This window comes from Jaculus jaculus, chromosome 17 (genome assembly GCF_020740685.1).
Source record: "Jaculus jaculus isolate mJacJac1 chromosome 17, mJacJac1.mat.Y.cur, whole genome shotgun sequence".
Taxonomy (NCBI): domain Eukaryota; kingdom Metazoa; phylum Chordata; class Mammalia; order Rodentia; family Dipodidae; genus Jaculus; species Jaculus jaculus.
The window spans coordinates 22,878,127-22,899,057 of record NC_059118.1 but is presented as its reverse complement, the minus strand read 5'-3'; the positions used below and the strand labels follow the sequence as shown (position 1 = coordinate 22,899,057).

The 20,931-nt window shown below is 45.6% G+C and overlaps 1 protein-coding gene across 2 annotated transcripts in view; it reads right to left on the bottom strand.

The window, feature by feature from the left end:
- Positions 1-20,931, bottom strand: part of Acp3 (acid phosphatase 3) — a 64,491-nt gene that overhangs the window by 11,515 nt on the left and 32,045 nt on the right. The window contains exons 8-11 of one of the 2 annotated variants that reach the window (XM_045136649.1): positions 14,545-14,627; positions 11,773-11,876; positions 2,265-2,434; positions 1,116-1,727 (exon numbers count right to left, since the gene is read on the bottom strand). In XM_045136649.1, the coding sequence (XP_044992584.1) occupies positions 1,708-1,727; positions 2,265-2,434; positions 11,773-11,876; positions 14,545-14,627 (377 nt within the window). In that variant the 3' untranslated portion in view covers positions 1,116-1,707. Of the gene's footprint in view, positions 1-1,115; positions 1,728-2,264; positions 2,435-11,772; positions 11,877-14,544; positions 14,628-20,931 lie in introns of those variants that run through there. The other variant, XM_045136650.1, reaches the window with a different exon arrangement.

The following is a 20,931-nucleotide window of genomic DNA, read 5'->3' as shown; positions in this document are numbered from 1 at the left end:
CTTCACAGGCAAGCGTTTAACCGCTAAGCCATCTCTCCAGCCCAGAAATGGCTTTTTTTAAACAAAGTTTTAATTTATTTATATTTACTTATTTGAGAGAGGGAAAGAGGCTGAGACAGAGAGAGAGCAAGAGAGCTAAAGAAAGAATGGGCATGGCAGGGCTTCCAGCCACTGCAAAGGAACTCCAGACACATGTGCCACCTTGTGCATCTGGCTTACGTGGGTCCTGGGGAATCAAACCAAGGTCCTTTGGCTTTGCAGGTAAGCTCCTTAGCCGCTAAGCCACCCCTCCAGCCCAGAAATGGCTTTTTGAATGCAACCAGTGGCAACTTCTTTATCTTTGTCTGCTTTAAACCAGTAAGGCATTTGACTATGTAGTACAGTATGAGAAATCTCTGGGATTACGGATGGAGCTATGGTTGAAGCATTTGCCTAGCCCTAGATGCAACTCCTAGCATTACTAAACAAGAGGGAGGGAAGGAGGGAGAAAGAACAAACCTCTCTCTACCTGGTCTGCACAGCGCACCTTTGGTTGTTACCTGCTATGGACAGCCTTCCTTCCTTCTTCCCTCCCTCCAAATCCTGGTCATTCTTGTTCCCGTAGCACCCCAAGTAGCCATAAGCAAGACCCTTATTATTTTGTGTAGTATGAATCTCTTCTCTAGTGCACTGCACATTTCCCATAGGTGTTTTCTTACTGAGCTCCATTTGAGACAGGTGAGGCAGTCATCCACTACTTAGTCTTTATCAGAAGTAGTTCCAGTTGTTTTACAATTTTCAAAAAAAATTTATTGTTATTTATTTATTTGAGAGTGACAGAGAGAAAGAGGCAGATACATATATATAGAGATAATGGGCGCACCAGGGCCTCCAGCCACTGCAAATGAACTACAGACGCGTGCGCCCCCTTATGCATCTGGCTAACGTGGGCCTGGGGAATCGAGCCTTGAACCAGGGTCTTTAGGCTTCACAGGCAAACGCTTGACCCCTAGGGCATCTCTCCAGCCCTGTTTTTCAATTTTAATCTAAGCCAGTCAAGTGATATTACTTCATAGTAATACAATACTTCCTGTTATGTTAGAACAAACCCCCAAATAAAAAGAGAGCCCCTTACATCTGACTGCAAGAATTTTATTCTAATCATTAATACACACAGACAAAGCTTTCCAAGGTCTGCATAAAAGTAAGGCTCTTGCACTTCCTAACAATGACTTTATTTGCTATTTTACATTTGCAGACTGCCGGAAGATACAAACATAGATGATGGCTCCAGCAACACATATTTACTTGAAGCAGAAATCACATACACACCACACACACGCACACAAGACCCCTGTCATCCCATGTCTTGTATCAATCATTATGTGACCAACCAGGAACATGGATGTTCCAAGGCCAAAAGATACAAAGAGGCTTTCATATTTTAGTTCTGCTACTTGGTGTGTTTTAACATTAATATATTAATATAGAAACAGATCACGGCAGTTTCCTAGTGTAGAAAACTTCTGCAGTTATCGTCACTGTATCTCATCCTTTTGCCTCTCCTTGAGAGGAGGCAGGAGCTGATGGAGCCACGTTATCGTTGAGAAAACTGCTCATGAGCCTAGGATTAGTGTCTTCCTCTCCTTGTTGCCACCCTAGTTTGTGGGCTTCATTTGAAATCGGTCCCATTTCAGACATTTCAAGTACAGCCTCATCTAATCCTGCTCAAGCAACGTGTGGAAATCCTTAAACAATAAAGAGGTTGATGTGACCGGTCATATACATCTCATGACAGTCCCATGAACTTTGACCTAACCTTTATTCCTGGTTGTATTTGGGTACTGATGCCCTTTTATATTTACAAAGAAGAGAAGAAAACCAAAATCCAGTCAAAAGCTGGGCGTGGTGGTGCACGCCTTTAAGCCCAGCACTCGGGAGGCAGAGGTAGGAGGATCGCTGTGAGTTCGAGGCCACCCTGAGACTACATAGTGAATTCCAGGTCAGCCTGAGCCAGAGTGAGACCCTACCTCGAAAAAACAAGAAAAAATAAAAAACAAACAAACAACAACAACAAAAACAGTTAAGGTTATGGCAAGTTGGGGCAGGGCTAGGTAGAGAGGTAGGACATTCTTGAAATGAGAAGTTTGTAAAATATACCTATTTCCTTTCAAGCTAGGGGTCAAGGCCAAAGCGCATTCTCAAAACCCCAGCTGTTTGAGAAGGGGCATTATGCTCTTTCTGCAGAGCTCTGCATGCTTTCTAATTGACACCGTCCTCAGTACCTTGGTGATTGCTTGTGGTCATACACTCCTTGGACCAGTCTTGAGGGATCACAGGGGCAAGCAGTTGGGCAAACTTCTCCAGAGGACAGCTGTGGGTGCATCCTGGCAGCGTGAGTGGGTATGGCTCGTGCTGGGTCTCATTCCGATAGTACATCTCCACAGAGTACTCCCTGGTGGCAAGAGACCAAGGAGAGAGCTGTCAGATCCTGAGGCTGAGTCGCCGCTGAACCTCTTTCCACCGGGACTGTAAACATGTCCATCGCAGGGCTAGTGGAAGAGCTTATGAGAACAAGGAGCCTTTAGCCAACTCATGGGTGGGAAGAGAGGGACTGGGCCAGACTTGGACGGTCTCATTTAAGGGATATACAGCTATATAAATTTAAACTCACTGGCATATAAGATAATTAATTATGTTTAAGATACGGCACATTTTCACATTCACATGTTACATAACAATGTCATCAAATTCTTTTTTTATTTTTATTTTTTGGATCTTTACCAGTAGAGCCAATTTTGCATTCCCTGAAGCTGTTGTCAGATATATCATTAATTCACAAGGCTGGATCGCGCAACCAACAAGGCATACAGGGCTGGGGAGTTAGTTTAGGAAAGTGCTCGAGTGAAACTTGCAATGAGAAGTGAGGGCGCTGAATTTGCCATTCTTATTCGCTCCTCTTTTTCTCTTCCCTCAACAGTTCTTTCAGTCTTTCCTCTAACTTTAACTCCCCTCTCCCTCAGCCATAAACACAAAAATGAGTAATATATAACACCTGTGATTTAATATAGACGGCAAAACACTATAAAGACTATTTGTCACAAAGGGAAAGCGGACACGCACACTCACAATCACACCTTCAGCTCTGGCGTCATATGAAGGAGTGATTTACCGAAACTTTATTCCCAAAACAAACTATAGAGGCCTGCTGTGCCCATTATCTCTCTCTCTCTCTTAAACAAACAAATAAATAAATATTTTTTAAGAGTATAAATAAACCAGGTATGGTGGCACATGCCTTCAATGCCAGCACTTGGGGAGCAGAGGTAGGAGTATTGGTATGAATTTGAGGCTACCCTGAGACTACATAGTGAGTTCTAGGCCAGCCAGGGATACAGTGAGACCCTACCTCAAAAAAAAAAAAAGCATGAACATAGTAACTGCAAATATTCATTTATAAGACATGTCTTTTTTAAAAGTTGCTAGTATAAGCTGAGCGTGATGGTGTAATCTCAGCACTCAGGAGGCAGAGGTAGGTGGATTGTCATGAGTTCACAGTCACCCTGAGACTACATGGTGAATTCCAGGTCAGCCTGGGTTAGAGTGAGACCCTAAGTCAAAAAACCAAAAAAAATAAAAAATAAAAAGTTCCTAGTATCACATGCATTAGTATCTTGGGGTATCTGTTTTAGTGTCAACCCCCCTTTTTTTAAATCCAGAACAAGTGGCCTCGATGACCAATAGTCCATCAAAATCACATTTTTCTTCCTATACATAGACTAGCATTTTGGCTTAGAAGTGACTACATTTCTGAGGATCCCTTGCACCTAGGTGGGATCAAGTGATTGATTTTGGCCACTAGAAGATGAACACATATGATGTGCTCTTTGCGGCTGAGTTGTTGATAAGCAAGTTGTCTATGCTACGCTCTTATTCCTTTCTACCCACTGCCTGTGGACAGACGACTCTTAAAGCTGTGAACCCCAAGTGCCTGATCACTAAGTGAGAATCACACCGTGGAACACCTGCATCCACCTAATGACCAGCATCACCCTGCACCAAAGTGTGTAGATGATATATGAGAGACTCATTTCCCTTGGGTTAAGCCTCTGAGCACTTGAAGCTTTCTGCCCTGAAGGAAAAAAAAAAAAAAAATCAGCCTTGTGAATTAATGATATAACTGACAATAGCTTCAGGGAATGCAAAATTGGCTCTACTGGTAAAGATACAAAAAGAAGAAAAAGAATTTGATAGCATTGTTATGTAACATGTGAATGTGAAAATGTGCCGTATCTTAAACATAATTATTTATTTTATATGCCAATGAGTTTAAATTTATATACCTGTGTATCCTTTAAATGTGACTGGATGGGGTGGTACACACCTGTAATTCCTGTAATTTCTAAAGAAGAATTGAAAGTCCATGGCCTTTGTGGGCTACCTAGCAAGACCTTGTCTCAACAACAACAAAGATCATTAAGGGGTGGAGGAGATGGCTCAATGAATGAAGTCCTTGCCACAAAAGCATGAGTGTTGGAGCGCAGAACCCCAGACTTAGGTAAAAAGATGGACTTGGGCTGGGCGTGGGGGTGCACGCTTTTAATCCCAGCACTGGGGAGGCAGATGTAGGAGGATCGCCGTGAGTTAGGGGCCACCCTGAGACGACATAGTGAGTTCCAGGTCAGCCTGGACTACAGTGAAATCCTACCTCGAAAAACAAAAAAGCTGGACTCGGTGGCAGGTGTTTGTAATTCCGGCTACAGCTGTGGGTGAGATGGGAGGCAAGGACAAGGCAATCCTTTGGAAGCTCTGGGGTCAGCTAGCTCGGTGAGTGCAGCAGTAAACAACATGATACCCTGCCAAGGATGTGGAAGGTTTGGGCCAGCACCCAGAAGTTATTGCTTGACCTCCATACATGCGATGTGGAATGTGTGAGCCCACACTCATACATATGAACATACACACATCATACACACACCAAATAAATAAACAAAGCCCTTTAAGGGGCAGGGGCAGTGGCTCAGCACTTAAAGGCACTTGCCTACAAAGCCTATAGTTCCAGGTTCGATTCCCAGTACCTACATTAAGGCCAGATTCACAATGAAGTGCATGCATCTGAACTTTGCAGCAGCAAGAGGCCCTGGCATGCCCATATTTGCTCTCTGAGATAAATAAAAATAATTCCATGAAAAATTCTTTTGAACAATAATTTACAAAGGACGGGAACATCATGACAGAGAGAAAATGAACCCATTTTAAGGTTTTCAACCCATTATTGGGTTTGCAACTCACTCAGGATAATCAAGACAAAAATCCTTCTTATGTGTTAAAAAATATTGATAGGCCAATGGTTCCCATACATCTGTGTCCATCAGCAGATAAATAGATAGAATGTGACCTGTAGAGTTTTACTTATCCGTAAAGAAGAACAAGGGCTGGAGAGATAGCTTAGTGGTTAATGTGTTTGCCTGCGAAGCCAAAGGACCCAGGTTCAATTCCCCAGGACCCACATAAGCCAGATGCACAAGGTGGTACAAGTGTGTGGAGTTTGTTTGCAGTGGCTGGAGGCCCTGGTGTGCCCATTCTCTCTTTCTCTCTCCCCTTCTTTTTCTCTTTCACTTTTTCTCAAATAAATAAATAAAAATCAATTTAAAATGAACAAATTTTGATCACTTGCAGGCAAATGGATGCAACTGGAAATAAATCAAATTATGTAAATAAAAGAAGAAAGCCAAAAAATCTTTTAAATACATATCTAACTACCGTATTCATAATCTTAAGTTTATATATTTCATATGGTTGGAAATATAAAGCATTCTTCCTAAAATAAGCAAATAAGCAAGACATTCTTCCTTTCCGTCTCCCTTTTCTTCTCACGTCAATAAATGCAGGATCACCTTAGAATCAGGATCAAGTCATAAGCACTGACAGTATTTGTCAACTTGTATCTTCCTTGTTCCTCACTTAAAAACAACCTTCTCTGGAGTACCAATAAAAATAACAGCCAGCTTGATCTCTGTGTGGCCCTTTGATAATTGTTTTCTTTCTTTCTATTTTTTTTTTTGTTTTGTTTTTTTGAGGTAGGGTCTCACTCTAGCCCAGGCTGACCTGGAATTTACTATGGAGTCTCAGGATGGCCTCGAACTCATGGCGATCCTCCTACCTCTGCCTCCTGAGTGCTGGTATTAAAGGTGTGCACCACCACACGCGGCTTGATAATTGTTTTCTATGTGTCCGAGGCCTTCTGTGGAAAAGCTATCCTACATTTGGCTAATAACAGGGATTTTCTCAAAGTTGTGAGAGAAAGTGATCTGGTGGGAGACATAGCTACAATGCTCTCAGAAAGCAAGCTCGAGACTGTGATGCAGAAGCCGGGGAGGCAGGAACGCTGGAGACAGGCAGGAACTGCTCTTGTCTTATCCATGAAGAGATAGGACCTGCTCCTAGAGCTGATGCTGGAATTTTGTCTGCATGTGTTAATTCTGTGCCCAAAGCAGTCCACCAGAGACACAGGCCTGTGTTATTAAAAGAACACTTTAGGTTCTGGAGAGACGGCTCAGCAGTTAAGGTGCATGCCTGCAAAGCCTAAGGACCACAGTTCGATCCCCCAGTTCCCATGTCCAGCGAGATACGGAAGGTGGTGCGTGTGTCTGGAATTTGTTTGCAGAGAGTATTTTATGTTTCCAGGCATCTCTTTCCATGTGTCTTCTCTCCATCATGACTTGAGCCATCTGAGAGCAAAAGTAGCTAAGACAACACTGTAGTTCTGCTTCCTCATGTCTGGTGCCCAGCTCATAAAAGAAATTCTCTACCCTTTCCTAAGTGTTCAGGACTTGCTTTCTCTGTAAACAGTGACGGGATTGTCTGAGTCTGAGGTTTTGATGCTGCTACCTTACTACTGTTCAAATTCAGGATTGCAAGATTACAAGATTTGCCAGATAAACATGGGGACCTTTGTTTAAAAAAAGTATTGGGAAGCTGGGTGTTTGTATGTCTGTAATTCCACTGCTGGGGGCTGGGAGGGAGGCAAAGACAGGACCGCCTGCTCACTGGTCACCCAGTCAAGCCTAATTAGTAAGTCCCAATGAGGGAGAACCTGTCTCAAAAAGAGGTGGATCAGCCAGGTGTCCAGGTGTGGTGGCCCACACCTTTAATCCCAGCACTTGGGAGAGGCAGAGGTAAGAGGATTGCTGTGAGTTCAAGGCCACCCTGAGACTACATAGTGAATTCCAGGTCAGCCTGAGCTACAGCGACACCTCACCTTGAAAAAGCAAACAAACAAGCAAAAAGTATTGGAAATTTTGAGATGGCAACAGCAGAGCATTAAAACATGTGTGAGTTTTCCTTAAAACAGAAAGGGGAAACCACCTCTCCCTGGTGCACTGGGCAGATGTTAAGCTTTTGTTGAAGCACTGTGAAAACTTACCAATATTCATACTAGAGTTAATGATAAGTTCTTTTCTTCTAAAATTTTCACTTATTTGTGTGTGTGCCAGTGTGCGTGGGCATGCACTGAGGTCTACTCCCACTTTGTGTGTGTGCTGGGGATTGAACTTGAGCTGGCAGGCTTTGCAAGCAAGCACCTTTAACCACTGAGCTATATTCTCAGCTCTTTTTAAAAAAAAAACTATTTTTTATTTATATTTTTTATTTACTTGAGAGAGAGAGAGAGAGAGAGAGGAAGGCAGACAGAGAAAGAAAGAATGGGCTTGCCAGGGCATCCAGCCACTGTAAATGCACTCCAGATGCATGTGTCACCTTGTGTATCTGGCTTATGTGGTTACTGGGGAATTGAACCTGGATCCTTTGGCTTTGCAGGCAAGTGCCTTAACTGCTAACCCATCCCTCCAGCCCTTCCAAACTCTCTTTAGAGTTCTTACTGTCAGCAAAGCTGACCTTGCTGCCTTGGCATGGAGGAGTATCAACCAAATAGCAGCTTTGCTGGGTTACCCTAAACCAGCACCAGCCATTTTGAACATTCCGCGGATGCCTCAAGGAAACTAAACAATGGTGGCCACTCCAGCCGGGACAGTTCAAACAGTTTGTGTCAAATAATTTTGCTAGCACAAGCCTGGATGAGCTCAAGATGCCACCTATGGTGGAGTGGAAACACTTCCCCTGGTGGCATAGGAAACTGCTGTAACTGGCGCTAAAGAGGCAAGGCTGTGATTGGTGCAAACACAAAACCTTCGTTTGTATGTGTGAGGTGTGCTGTGATTGGTCCAAACAGCCCTTCTGTTGCTATATAAGCAGGTCTGTTCAGATTCACTTAGTGAACTGGCTCGGAGATAACCCCACACTCCCTTCCCTGGTGTCCCAACAACAAACCTGATAGAAGACTTGAGTCGTTTATTCCAGCCCACTTTGAGCAGTGGTGACTGGGCTGCCGCCTGTAAAAGGAGCACAGGGACAACAGTGATGGCACAGGCAGCCCAGCAGCACTGGCCGCAGCTGCCCGACAGTGGGCTGGCTGAGCTGCGCAGGCGGCAAGGCAGCCGGCAGCTCGACAGCTGGAGGAAGAAGCAGAAGCAAGTGGACTCCAGCAACAGAGAGGAAGCCAGGAAGACTAAAGAAGCGTCAGAGCCTGTAAGGAGCAAGAGAAGAGCAAACACAGGCCTTGCTCACCACTGGAAATGTTCTCCAGAGGGTCGTGGAGCCTCGAGCGTCTCAGGCACCCCAGGCCTGGGAGCTGTAAGGTTGGCTGCCACTGACAGAGGAACACTAATTTCTGAAGCTCTCACAAGATCCAAATTTGGCTCGGGAGCTGTAATATAAAAGGGTATTCACTGCCACTGCTCCTGTCTGCTTGCTGCCACCACTTGGGGCCAACAAATGGTGAGAAATACAAAAGCTACTCAAACCCAGTGCTTGGAAACAGTTTCCTCTTTCCTCTATGATTTCTGTTTGTGTAGAGGAAAAGGACTCCAGGCTGCTGTTTGGTAACAATGTGATCCCAGAACCCCCAGCAGCTTGAATAGTCAGGCTGGTCTTGCCTGGAGGTGTTGTAAAGAGCATAAAGGTAGGACAAAAATACATCTCTTGGGGCTGGAGGGATGGCTTAGCAGTTAAGGCATTTGTCTGCAAAGCCAAAGGACCCAGGTTTGATTCCCCAGGACCCACGTAAGCCAGATGCACAAGGGGGTGCATGCGTCTGGAGTTCACTTGCAGTGGCTGGAGCCCTGGCATGCCCATTCTCTCTCTTTCCCTCTCTTTTCTCTGATAAATAAATAAATAAATTTTTAAAAATGATGGCTTAGAGAGGTGGCTCAGTGGTTAAAGGTACTGCTTACAAAGCCTGTGTACTTTGGTTTGCTACCCAGTACCCACATAAAGCCAGATGCACTATGTAGTACATGCATCTGGAATTCATTTGCAGTGGCACGTGGCCCTGGGGCACCCATTTTCTCTCTCTCTACTTACAAAATTATTTTTTTTTTAAGCCTTAATAAAAATGAGACTTGGGCTGCACAGATGGCTTAGTAGTTAAAGCATTTGCCTGTGAAGCCTAAGGATCCAGGCTCAATTCTCCAGGACCCACATAAGCCAGATGCACAAGCGCATGCATGTATCTGGAGTTCATTTGTAGTGGCTGGAGAATCTGGCATGCCCATTCTCTCTCTCTCTCTCTACCTTTCTCTCTCTCTAATAAATAAATAAAATGTTTTTTTTTTTTTTTTTTTTTTTTTTTTTTTTAATGGGCTGGGCCTGATGGCACACGCCTTTAATCCCAGCACTTGGGAGGCAGAGGTAAGGATCACCATGAGTTTGAGACCACCCTGAGACTACATGGTGAATTCCAAGTCAGCCTGGGCTACAGTGAGACCCTACCTTGAAAAACAAAAATAAATAAATTAATTAAATGATATATGTTCTGAAACACATGATAACTGAAACCCTTAATGATGGGATGGTTGGCTTCTCTAACTCTGACCTTTCTTCACCTTTCTTCCTTCTGGGGTCAAGCTTGTCATACAGCAGAGTCACACCAGGCCACAGAGAGGCAAATACTGGTCAGAATTGCACTTTGTGAACTGTAACTGGTGGCTCTGAGTCACCAGAAGCTGCACAGATATGTTTGGTGCATTTAATCGAAGACTGTTATTATATAAGCAAGCATCAAGCAACTTTATTTGTCTCCTGGCTGCTTTTACCAGGAATTAAATTTTTTTTTTTTCTCCAAGAGAACTCTGTCATGTCTGTTTACTCCTTATAATGAAAAATGTAATTTCTGGGCTGGAGAGAGCTGTTCATTAGTTAGGTGCGCTTCCTGTGCAAGCCTGAGGTGGGGGGTGGGAGGAAGCTGAGACTGCTGGAGTTCAAACCCCCACGTACCACATAAAACGGTTATGGGCATAGCCACACCCACCTGCAACCCCAGTCTAGCAGGGAACAGTGGCTCAAGAATCAGTGGAACCCTGCAAGCTCTGGAAACAGTGAAAAGAGAGAGAGAGAGAGAGAGAGAGGGGGGGGGGGGGGGAGGGAGGGAGAGAGGGAGAGAGGGAGAGACTTGACAGGGAGGGGCTGAAGAGATGGCTCAGCAGTTACAGTGCCTGCCTACAAAGCCTGACAAGCTGGGTTTGATTCCCCAGTACTCACCTAAGCCGGGTGCACAAACTGGCGCATGCATCGGGAGTCTGTGCGCAGTGGCTAGACGCCCTGGGAGTGCCCATTCTCCCTCTGCTTGCAAATAAATTTTTTTTTTTTTCAAAGAGGCTTGGGCTCAAAACAAAATGAGGGGCAGAGGAGTAGTCGGGTGAGGCACCTGAGTCTCCACTTTGGTCACTGCAGGTTAGTGAGCCTCACCACAGGCTCATGTATGACGTACGGCAAGGGCACATGCAAACTCCACACACACACTCACACACCACATGCACTGATTTTCTTAAAAAAATACTTTCTGCCACTCAAAATGGTTCCTTCAATTCTTTTTTGTTTTTGTTGAGGTAAGGTCTTGCTTTAGCCCAGGCTGACCTGGAATTCACTACGTAGTCTCAGAGTGGCCTTGGACTCACTGAAATTCTCCTACTTCTGCCTCCCACATGCTGGGATTAAAGATGTGCGCCACCACACCCGGCTCCTTCAAATTTTTCATTTACTATGTATATATTATTTCCCAATAAAAGGTTTCATTGGGGCTGGGGAGATGGCCCAGTGGTTAAAGGCACTCGCTTGCAAAGCCTGATGGCCTTGGTTTTGATTCCCCAGTACCACATAAAGCCAGATGCACAAGCTGGTGCACGTGTCTGGGGACTTGTTTGCAGTGACAGGAGGCCCTGGTGTGCTCACTCTCTTCCTCTGTGCTTGCAAACAAATGAGTAACATAGTTTTTAAAAAGATTTCAGAGAGCCACCTTGAGACTACATAGTGAATTCCAGGTCAGCCTGGGCTAGAGCCAGACCATACCTCAAAAAAAAAAAAAAAAAAAAAAAAGCCGGGTGTGATGGCACACACCTTTAATCCCAGCACTTGGGAGGCAAAGGTAGGAGGATCGCCATGAGTTCGAGGCCACCCTGAGACTGCATAGTGAGTTCCAGGTTAGCCTGGACTAGAGTGAGACCCTACATCGAAAAACCAAAAAGAAAAAAATTATATATAATAATAATAATAATAATAATATATATATATATATATATATATATATATATATATATATATATATATCAGGCAAAAGAGCCCAAAATACCGTTACCACCATTCTTACCTCTGAAACCAAACGAATGCCAGACATAACCCTTATGCAAAAACAAACAAACAAATGATAGCAAAGCCTTAGCTATTTTTGACAGCACTTACCCATCCTCCTGGTACAATTCTATGATGTGACAAGAAGCATACGGAGGCAGGAGTCCGTTGTAGACATCTAGCGCCATCTGTAGGCCACCCACGGTAGTGTCATGCTGTGGAGATTTGAAACAAAGCATTTTTTTTTTTTTTTTCCCACAAACATCCTTTATTGGTTGCAACAGTGAATGGAGAAAAGGCACACGCCAGCAGTCATTCCTGGGTCGGTGTACGTGTGCATCTGGCTTTACGTGGGTACTGGGGAATTGAGCCTGAGTCCTTAGACTTTACCTGTAACCACTAGGCAACCTCTCCACCCCCCCCCTTTTTAATGTGTGAGGTATGCATGTGGTATACTGGTTCATGTGTGTGGGTGCACATGTGGGTGCTTGGGGAGGCCAGAGGGCAACTTTGGGTGTCATCCTCAGGAACGTCATCTACCTCTTTTATTTTATTTTTTGGTTTTTAAAAATTTTATATTTATTTTATTTGAGAGTGACAGAGAGAGAAAGAGGCGGGGGCGGGGGGACGAAGAATGGGCGTACCAGAGCCTGCAGCCACTGCAAACGAACTCCAGACACATGCACCCCCTTGTTGTGCATTTGGCTAACGTGGGTCCTGGGGAATCGAGCCTCGAACCAGGGTCCTTAGGCTTTATAGGCAGGTGCTTAACGGCTAAGCCATCTCTCTAGCCCGATTGGTGTTTTTATGTAGGCACTGGGGAGGGGGGGTTTGAACTCAGGGCCTCAGGCTTTCAAGGTAAGCATATTAAGTAACTTGTTTAATTTCATATTAACTGTAAGACAGAATGAAGTAAACTTGAAGCAAATCTTCTGAGCCTTCATCCTATGCCTTGCCTGTAGAGCACACCTCTGCTTTTGCTTGTTTGCCTGACTGTCATTAAATCTTAAAATGCTCTGGATCACCCGGCATAGGGTTTATTTTTATTTTATTTATTTTATTTTATTTTTATTTTAAGGGTATGTGAATGCATACTGAGGCTTGGATATTACGAAGTGGGAACGTATGCTTAAAGAAGTTGATCAAGGGCTGGAGAGATGGCGTAGCGGTTAAGCGCTTGCCTGTGAAGCCTAAGGACCCCGGTTTGAGGCTGGGTTCCCCAGGTCCCACGTTAGCCAGATGCACAAGGGGGCGCACGCGTCTGGAGTTCGTTTGCAGAGGCTGGAAGCCCTGGCGCGCCCATTCTCTCTCTCTCCCTCTACCTGTCTTTCTCTCTGTGTCTGTCGCTCTCAAATAAATAAATTAAAAAAAAAAAAAAGAAGTTGATCAAAGCAAAACTGGGTGTCTGCCTTAGAGTGGTTGGAGGGTATATGGAAGTAGTTTAGTCCCCGCTTGGCACAGCGCTTGCCTGGCATGTGTAAGGCCCTTGGATCAGCCCACAGTACTGCAACAACAGCAACAACAAAAAAGCCTGGGGGCGGAGTGGTGGCTTAGTGGTTAAGGCGCTTGCCTGAGAAGCCTAAGGACCCAGGTTCTATTCTCCAGGTCCCATGTAAGCCAGATGCACATGGTGGTGCATGTGTCTGGAATCTGTTTGCAGTGGCTGGAGGTCCTGGCATGCCTGTTTTCTCTCTCTCTGTCTCACCCTCCCTCTTTCTCTGTCAAATAAATAAATAAAAAGAAGATTAACTTCCTCTTTTTTTTTTTTTTTTGGTGTTTCGAGGTAGGCTCTCACTCTAGCCCAGGCTGACCTGGAATTCACTATGGAGTCTCAGGGTGGCCTCGAACTCATGGCGATCCTCCCACCTCTGCCTCCCGAGTGCTGGTATTAAAGGCGTGTGCCACCATGCCAGCTAGAAGATAAATGTCTGAAAAACTACTCTTATCTCACCATCCTTCTCTGCCCTCCCCAGCAGCATCAGGGGTTTCCTTTCTCTCGCTGCTATTCCTAAGCAGTATCCTGGCAGGCATGCAGCACTTGATGGCCTGGGAGTGCCTTCCAGGGCTGACTTCGTGAGATGTCTGAGAGCTGTTTAATAGAACTCTGCAGCGATGACATCTCTCCAGCCCCCTCCCTCCCATTTTGAGATAGCCCAGGCTGTCCTCAAACCCAGTTAGCCTCCTGCTTCCGCCTCCAGAGTGGTTGGATTATAGGTACCTGGTTTAAGTTTTCATTCTGTGTAATTATAATTGATTTAAATTTAAATAGTTACATGTAGTTGCAGGAATCCATATGGGGGGGGGTGGAGGCTAAAAGCGCATGCCTGTGAAGCCTAAGGACCCCGGCTTGCTTCCCCAGGACCCATGTAAGCCAGATGCTCCAGGTGGCACATGTGTCTGGAGTTCGTTTGCAGTGGCTAGAAGTCCTGGTGCACCCATTCTCTCTATCTCTCTCTGTCTCTGTCTCTAATAAATATAAATAAAAATAAAAATAAGCCGGGCGTGGTGGCGCACACCTTTAATCCCAGCACTGGGGAGGCAGAGGTAGGAGGATCTCCGTGAGTTCGAGGCCACCCTGAGACTCCATAGGTGAATTCCCGGTCAGCCTGGGCTAGAGTGAGACCGCACCTCGAAACTAACTAAATAAATAAAAGTAAAAATAAATCTTAAAACAAGATTTTAAATAAATCTTAAAAAAAAAAAAAGAGAGACTGGGCTGCTGCTCTTCCCCAACCCTCTTGCAACAGAAAGCTGTTGGAGAGGCGCCCGAGCATTGGCTCCGAATGGACGTCCGTGCTGACCTCGCTGGCGTTTCCCCGCGTGTCTCGCGGTCAGCGGCAGCCGCGGGAGAGAAGTCGGGGCTGGGCGGGGCTCGGTGCTTACCGCGGAGAACATGACCAGCTTCCTGGGGCTCCGGGCCTGCGCTGCGGTCTCCATGTGACTCAGGAGCTCCTTGACCAGGACGCCTGCGGGGAGACAGATGGACAAGGAGGCGTCACCGAGCCATGTGCGCACAGTCGTGTATCTATTCTCACCTACAGGCCCCTGGGGGCATATTCCCCAGCGTGACTTCACAAGGGCAGCAAACACCTCATTTTTGGTCCAATCAATTGGCTATGTGCAGGTCTCATGGGTTATAAATAAACAGTCTATTTTTTTTTTTTTTTTAATGCGAGAGCTATAACAGAGAGAATTGGCGTGCCAGGGCCTCCAGCCACAGCAGTCAAATTCCAGATGCGAGTGCCCCCCTGGTGCACACGTGTGAACTTGTGCGCCTGCGTCACTTCGTGCGTCTGGCTTATGTGGGACCTGGACAGTCAAACATGAGTCCTTAGGTTTCACAGGCAAGCGCCTTTGTACCTTAACTGCTAAGCCATCTCTCCAGCCTGGGTTATAACCATTCTTCTTCTTTTTTTTTTTTTAATTTTTTTTGTTCATTTTTTATTTATTTATTTGAGAGCAACAGACACAGGGAGAAAGACAGATAGAGGGAGAGAGAGAGAATGGGCGCGCCAGGGCCTCCAGCCACAGCAAACGAACTCCAGACGCGTACGCCCCCTTGTGCATCTGGCTAACGTGGGACCTGGAGAACCGAGCCTTGAACCGGGGTTCTTAGGCTTCACAGGCAAGCGTTTAACCGCTAAGCCATCTCTCCAGCCCTTCTTCTTCTTTTTTAATGGTTATTTATTTACTTAACAGAAAGAGGCAGAGACAGACAGAAAATGGGCGCGCCAGGGCCTCCAGCCACTGCAAACGAACTCCAGGCGTGTGCGCCCCCTTCTGCACCTGGCTAACGTGGGTGCTGGAGAATCGAACCTGGGTCCTTCGGCTTTGCAGGCAAGCGTCTTAACTGCTAAGCCATCCCTCCAGCCCGGGTTATAACCGTTCTTGTACTGACTCCCCATTCTTGAGGAAGCTGAAGTCAAGTTGGGCTCAGGAGATACAGACTGGCATCAGAGGGTTCTCCCATTAAAGCTCGGGTTAGATGGCTGATAGACTCCTGAGGAAGTTCGGGAGCATTTCAGATCATGTTAGCTGGTGATCTCCAGGGAAGACCTGGAATGACCTCTGGCTTCTCTGTGGAACCTGTGGGAGGCCGCAGGGAGAAGCAATGCTCTACATGTGTGCAGGGTGTGAACCCCTCATGGCTCGTTTCCTGTGGACTGTTTCTTCAGTTCACCATAGCAAAGAAGGAAGCACCTTTTTGGTAGGTGGATATTTCCCCTTCACTCCCAAAGACCCAAACTAGTTGCTCCTAAGATGTCAAACAATGGATGTACAACTGCTACCTCTGTCCTGTCTGCGGACACTGCAGGCTGCAGGGTTCCTTCCACAACCATGTCTTCTCTTTGGTCTTTCGAGGTAGGGTCTTGTTCTAGCCCAGGCTGACCTGGAATTCACTATGTTGTCTCAGGGTGGCCTCGAACTCACAGGGATCCTCCTACCTCTGCCTCCCTGAGTGCTGGGATTAATGGAGTGTGCAGCCAAGCCTGGCTTGAGATCGAGTTCTTTTGTCTCTGTTGATCTCTCTACTGTGCATGCCCTCCTGATTCAAGTGGCAGTATTGGTTTATCTTGGATAAGAAGCAGCTTCAGGGCTGCAGAGATGGCTTAGCAGTTCAGACGTTTGCCTGCAAAGCCAAAGGACCCCGGTTCAATTCCCCAGGACCCACGTAAGCCAGATGCACAAGGGGGCGCACACGTCTGGAATTTGTTTGCTGTGGCTGGAGGCCCTAGCACGCCCATTCTCTCTCTCCCTCTCTCGGCCTCTTTCTCTCTCTCTCAAATAAATCAAATAAATAATTCAATAAATAAATAGAGCTTTTTTTTTTTTTTTTTTTTTTTTAAGCAGCTTCAATGGTAACATACTGACTACAATCTTACACTCTGCAGGCCACTCAGTAAACTCACACGGGCAGCCATGATGAACCACACACTATTCTGGATGAATCAGAAAGTCCTTGTCCTTAAAAAGCTCATGAAATTGCGAGAAGACACAGGTCCACTCACCAGTAAGCACAACGGAAATTGATGTAAGGATATAGGTGATGCGTTCTTTCTTCGGCATTGAAATTTCCCTGGCTGAGCATGGAAGAAACGGGATGCTCTTTCTCTAACAGGCCTAAGTCTTCCTGTCAGAAGGAAGACTGCCCTGTACAGTTCCCTCTTGATCTGCAGGCCACATGGGCAACTCAGTCCACCGTGTGTTTTGAAGTAATGACATACATCTGTGACCAGCAGCCTGCCCTCAGTAAACAGGTATCTTTGGGGTAAGCTATCACCCTGGTAACAATATGGTATCTGTTCTTAGTTGTTTTTTTTTTGGCGGGGTGATTACTCTTTTTTAAAATTTTTTTTTGTTTATTTTTAATTTATTTATTTGAGAGTGACAGAGAGAGAGAGAGAAAGAAAGAAAGAGGCAGACAGAGAGAGACAATGGGCACGGCAGGGCCTCCAGCCACTGCAAACAAACTCCATATATGTGCGCCCCCTTGTGCATCTGGTTTATGTGGGTCCTGGGGAATCTAGCCTCGAACCGGGGTCCTTAGGCTTCACAGGCAAGTGCTTAACCGCTAAGCCATCTCTCCAGCCCGTGATTATTCTTTTGATCAAGAATAACTAGATGCGCTGGGCGTGGTGGCGCACACCTTTAATCCCAGCACACGGGAGACAGAGATAGGAGGATTGCCATAACTTTGAGGCCATCCTGAGACTACAGAGTGAATTCCAGGTCAGCCTGGGCTAGAGTAAGACCCTAACTCAGAAAACCAAAAAGAGTAACTGGATATGACTATCATAATTACCTCCTGGCTCTAGCATTTCAATATGTTGCTGTGTATGAGGGAAACTGAGGTTTACGAAAGGTCAGTAACACATCCAAGATTATACAACTTGTAAGCAGAAAAGCTAGGCTTTGAACTCAATGCACCAAAATCCTTGTTTATAATTATTCGACCCTGTTGTAGCATAAGGCTGGCTTCTAGGTTCTCTTGGTGTAGTTTATTCAATCTACATATACTCAACAAAACAACCATTGGTTGTAGACAAACTATTTCCTTCACTCCTGAACTATAGCGAAAATAGGCAAACTTTTTTTTTTTCCCTGTACAAGGCCAGATAGTAAATATTTTAGGTTCTGTGGGTCCTAGATCTGCGTGATTTACTCACTGGTATCAAGACAACAGCCATAGGCAACACATAAATGAGTATGAGTGTGCTGTTTCAATAAAACTTTATTTATAAAAATATTCAGGGGGCTAGATTTGGCTTATAGGCAGTTGTTTGCCTGCTTCTACTCTACAAGAATAGTCATATGTTCCTAAATTAATTTCACTTTTTTTTTTTTTTTTTTTTTTTGGTTTTTCAAGGTAGGGTCTCTCTCTCTCTAGCCCACACTGACCTGGAATTCATTCATGGTGATCCTCCAACCTCTGCCTCCAGAGTGCTGGGATTAAAGGCATGTGCCACCATGTCTGATTATGTTCCTAAATTAAGTCGGGGATTTTGGAGGGGAGGATGTGTTCTTTTCACTACACTGTAACCCTGAAGGCAACTGGTGGGACACAAGTTTCTGACAAGAGCTAGAAGATGCTGGTCAGCAATAGGTCTGCAGATCTGCGGTGGAGACAGGGATTCCGCATTGTGAGCCAGCTGTGAGATGATGCTGACGCTGTGGGCTGCCTAGTGTGTAGTGAATCATCATGATTACTTTTGGGGTAAATAAATTAAGAGATCTGCCTTCACCTTCTGTTAGGGCTTAGGCCGGAACCATACTGCTGGTGTTTGGTGAGCCGGAATGAAGGCCTGGTGATCATATGGCCAGTGACATCCTCTGTGTCTTTTAATGTACACACACAACACTGCACTTCTTCCCTGCTGCTGCACAGAGTTTGCATCTTTATAAAAAAGAATTTATTTTCTTTCTTTCTTTATTTTGGTTTTTCGATATGGGGTTTCACTCTATTACTGGAGAGAGAGAAAAAGATAAGAGGCACATAAAGAGAATGGGGGGTGGAGGTAGGGTCTCACTCTAGCTCAGGCTGACCTGGAATTCACTATGTAGTCTCAGGATGGCCTCGAACTCACAGCGATCTTCCTACCTCTGCCTCCCAAGTTGTGGGATTAAAGGCATGTGCCACCACACCCGGATTGGTACTGGGGAACTGAACCTGAGTCCTTAGGCTTCACAGGCAAGCACCTTAACTGCTAAGCCATCTCTCAAGCCCTTGGGTGTTTTATAATAAAACTTTTCCTGAGAGTCATTAGCATTTTCACACTAAGGACATTCCAACAGGTAAAATAGGAGCATTTTCAGGCTTAGTTACATCAACTGGGAATTTAGCAGAGCTAGTGTCTTTTCCTCCCTCCCTTCCTCCCTCCCTTCCTTTCTTTTTTTTCTGGTTTTCTGAGGTAGGGTTTAACTCTAGCCCAAGTTGACCTGGAATTCACTATGTATTCTCAGGGTGGCCTTGAACTCATGGTGATCCTCCTACCTCTACTTCCTGAGTGCTAAGATTAAAGGTGTGTGTCACCACGCCCCATTAAAAATTTTTATTTATTTGCTTATTTAACAGAGAAAGAGAGAGGCAGATAGAGATAGATAGAGAGAGAATGGGCATGCCAAGGCCTCCAGCTACTGCAAACAAAACCAGATGCATGCGCCCCCTTGTGCAGCTAGATCATGTGGGTCCTGGGGAATCGAACCTGAATCCTTTGGCTTTGCTGGCAAGCACCTTACTTGCTCAGCCATCTCTCCAGCCTTATAGTTTGCACCTTTGCTTGCTTTTATTCAACAGCTTGAGTTTCATCTAAGATTCCTCTCTGAACACACTGCCTTCCTCAAGGGTAGGATCTTGTTGCTTTTGTGGTTAGTGTGCAGCGGGCGCTTGAACGTGCCCATCATGTGTGCCTCTGTGCATACGATCAATACCTCTGTCACGGCAGGTTGGCAACGTCCTCATGTGGTTAATAGCCACCGGCCTGAATTCTTAGGCCCAAACCTACTTTGTTCATCACATATGAACTTTGTTCTGACCAGCTTGGTTTCACACCTCGTTAGCTCTTCTGCTTTCAGCTGGTTTCACACTGGACTCAACATGTGGCCCTGTTTTCGAGCTGTCATCACCTCCTCTTCTGGTTTGTGATCTAAATGCTTTCATCTAGTTATTCAGCCCCGAATAGATATCCTCGCAGTCCAGTCCAGTACCAAGAGTGTTTTATGTCTATGCATTCTCTCGGGGGTTCGGACGGTCTGTCATGTACACGAAATCACCGCAGTCCTGACATGACTTGTCTACTTTCCTCAAAATGTCTTGAAAGCAAGTAAGACCCTTTAACTGCTCAGCCATTTCTCCAGCCCTAAATGTCTTGATTATATGTCAGGTTGACACCAGGTTTTTCTCACTGTGTCAACCACTCATACGGTGAAACTTCTCTTGCTGTTAGTTCCTAGTTGTTGCTGTTTGATTGTTTATTTTGTTTTGTTTTTGAGGCAGGGTCTCACTCTAGCCCAGGCTGACCTGGAACTCACTCTGTTGTGAGTGGCTAGTGCTGGGGTTAAAGGCGTGTGCCACCGTGCCGGGGGCATTCCTACTTTTTTTTTTAAAATTATTTATTTATTTATTTATTTGAGAGCGACAGACACAGAGAGAAAGACAGATAAAGGGAGAGAGAGAGAGAGAATGGGCGCGCCAGGGCTTCCAGCCTCTGCAAATGAACTCCAGACGCGTGCGCCCCCTTGTGCATCTGGCTAACGTGGGACCTGGGGAACCGAGCCTCGAACCGGGGTCCTTAGGCTTCACAGGCAAGCGCTTAACTGCTAAGCCATCTCTCCAGCCCCATTCCTACTTTTAATGCTTCCATTTAACCATATCAGAGCCTGGGCCTCTATTTGGAGTCTTGGCCTGTCCACCCAAGTCACATGGGGAACAGAGAGGAAGTGGCTTTCCCCAAATGAAATTCTCTAGTAACCAAAGGAAAAAGAAGATTCTGCTGAGATAAATCATACTCCTGTTCATCCGTGCAGACCCCTGCGTCCTATAGGGGGCTCCAGCGTCTATCCCATCAGCCTCCTTGGTCCTGGCTTCCTTCTATTCTCCCGTCCTCATTACAAGGAGCCAGCATGGCCTGCCTTCCTGATAGGAGAGTGGCCTATGCTACAACAGGGCAAATTCTAACCGGGAAGAGGTATTACCAACAGATTTCTCAACACACTTCAAACTCATATAAAAAGTCAATGAGCCGGGCGTGGTGGCGCCCGCCTTTAATCCCA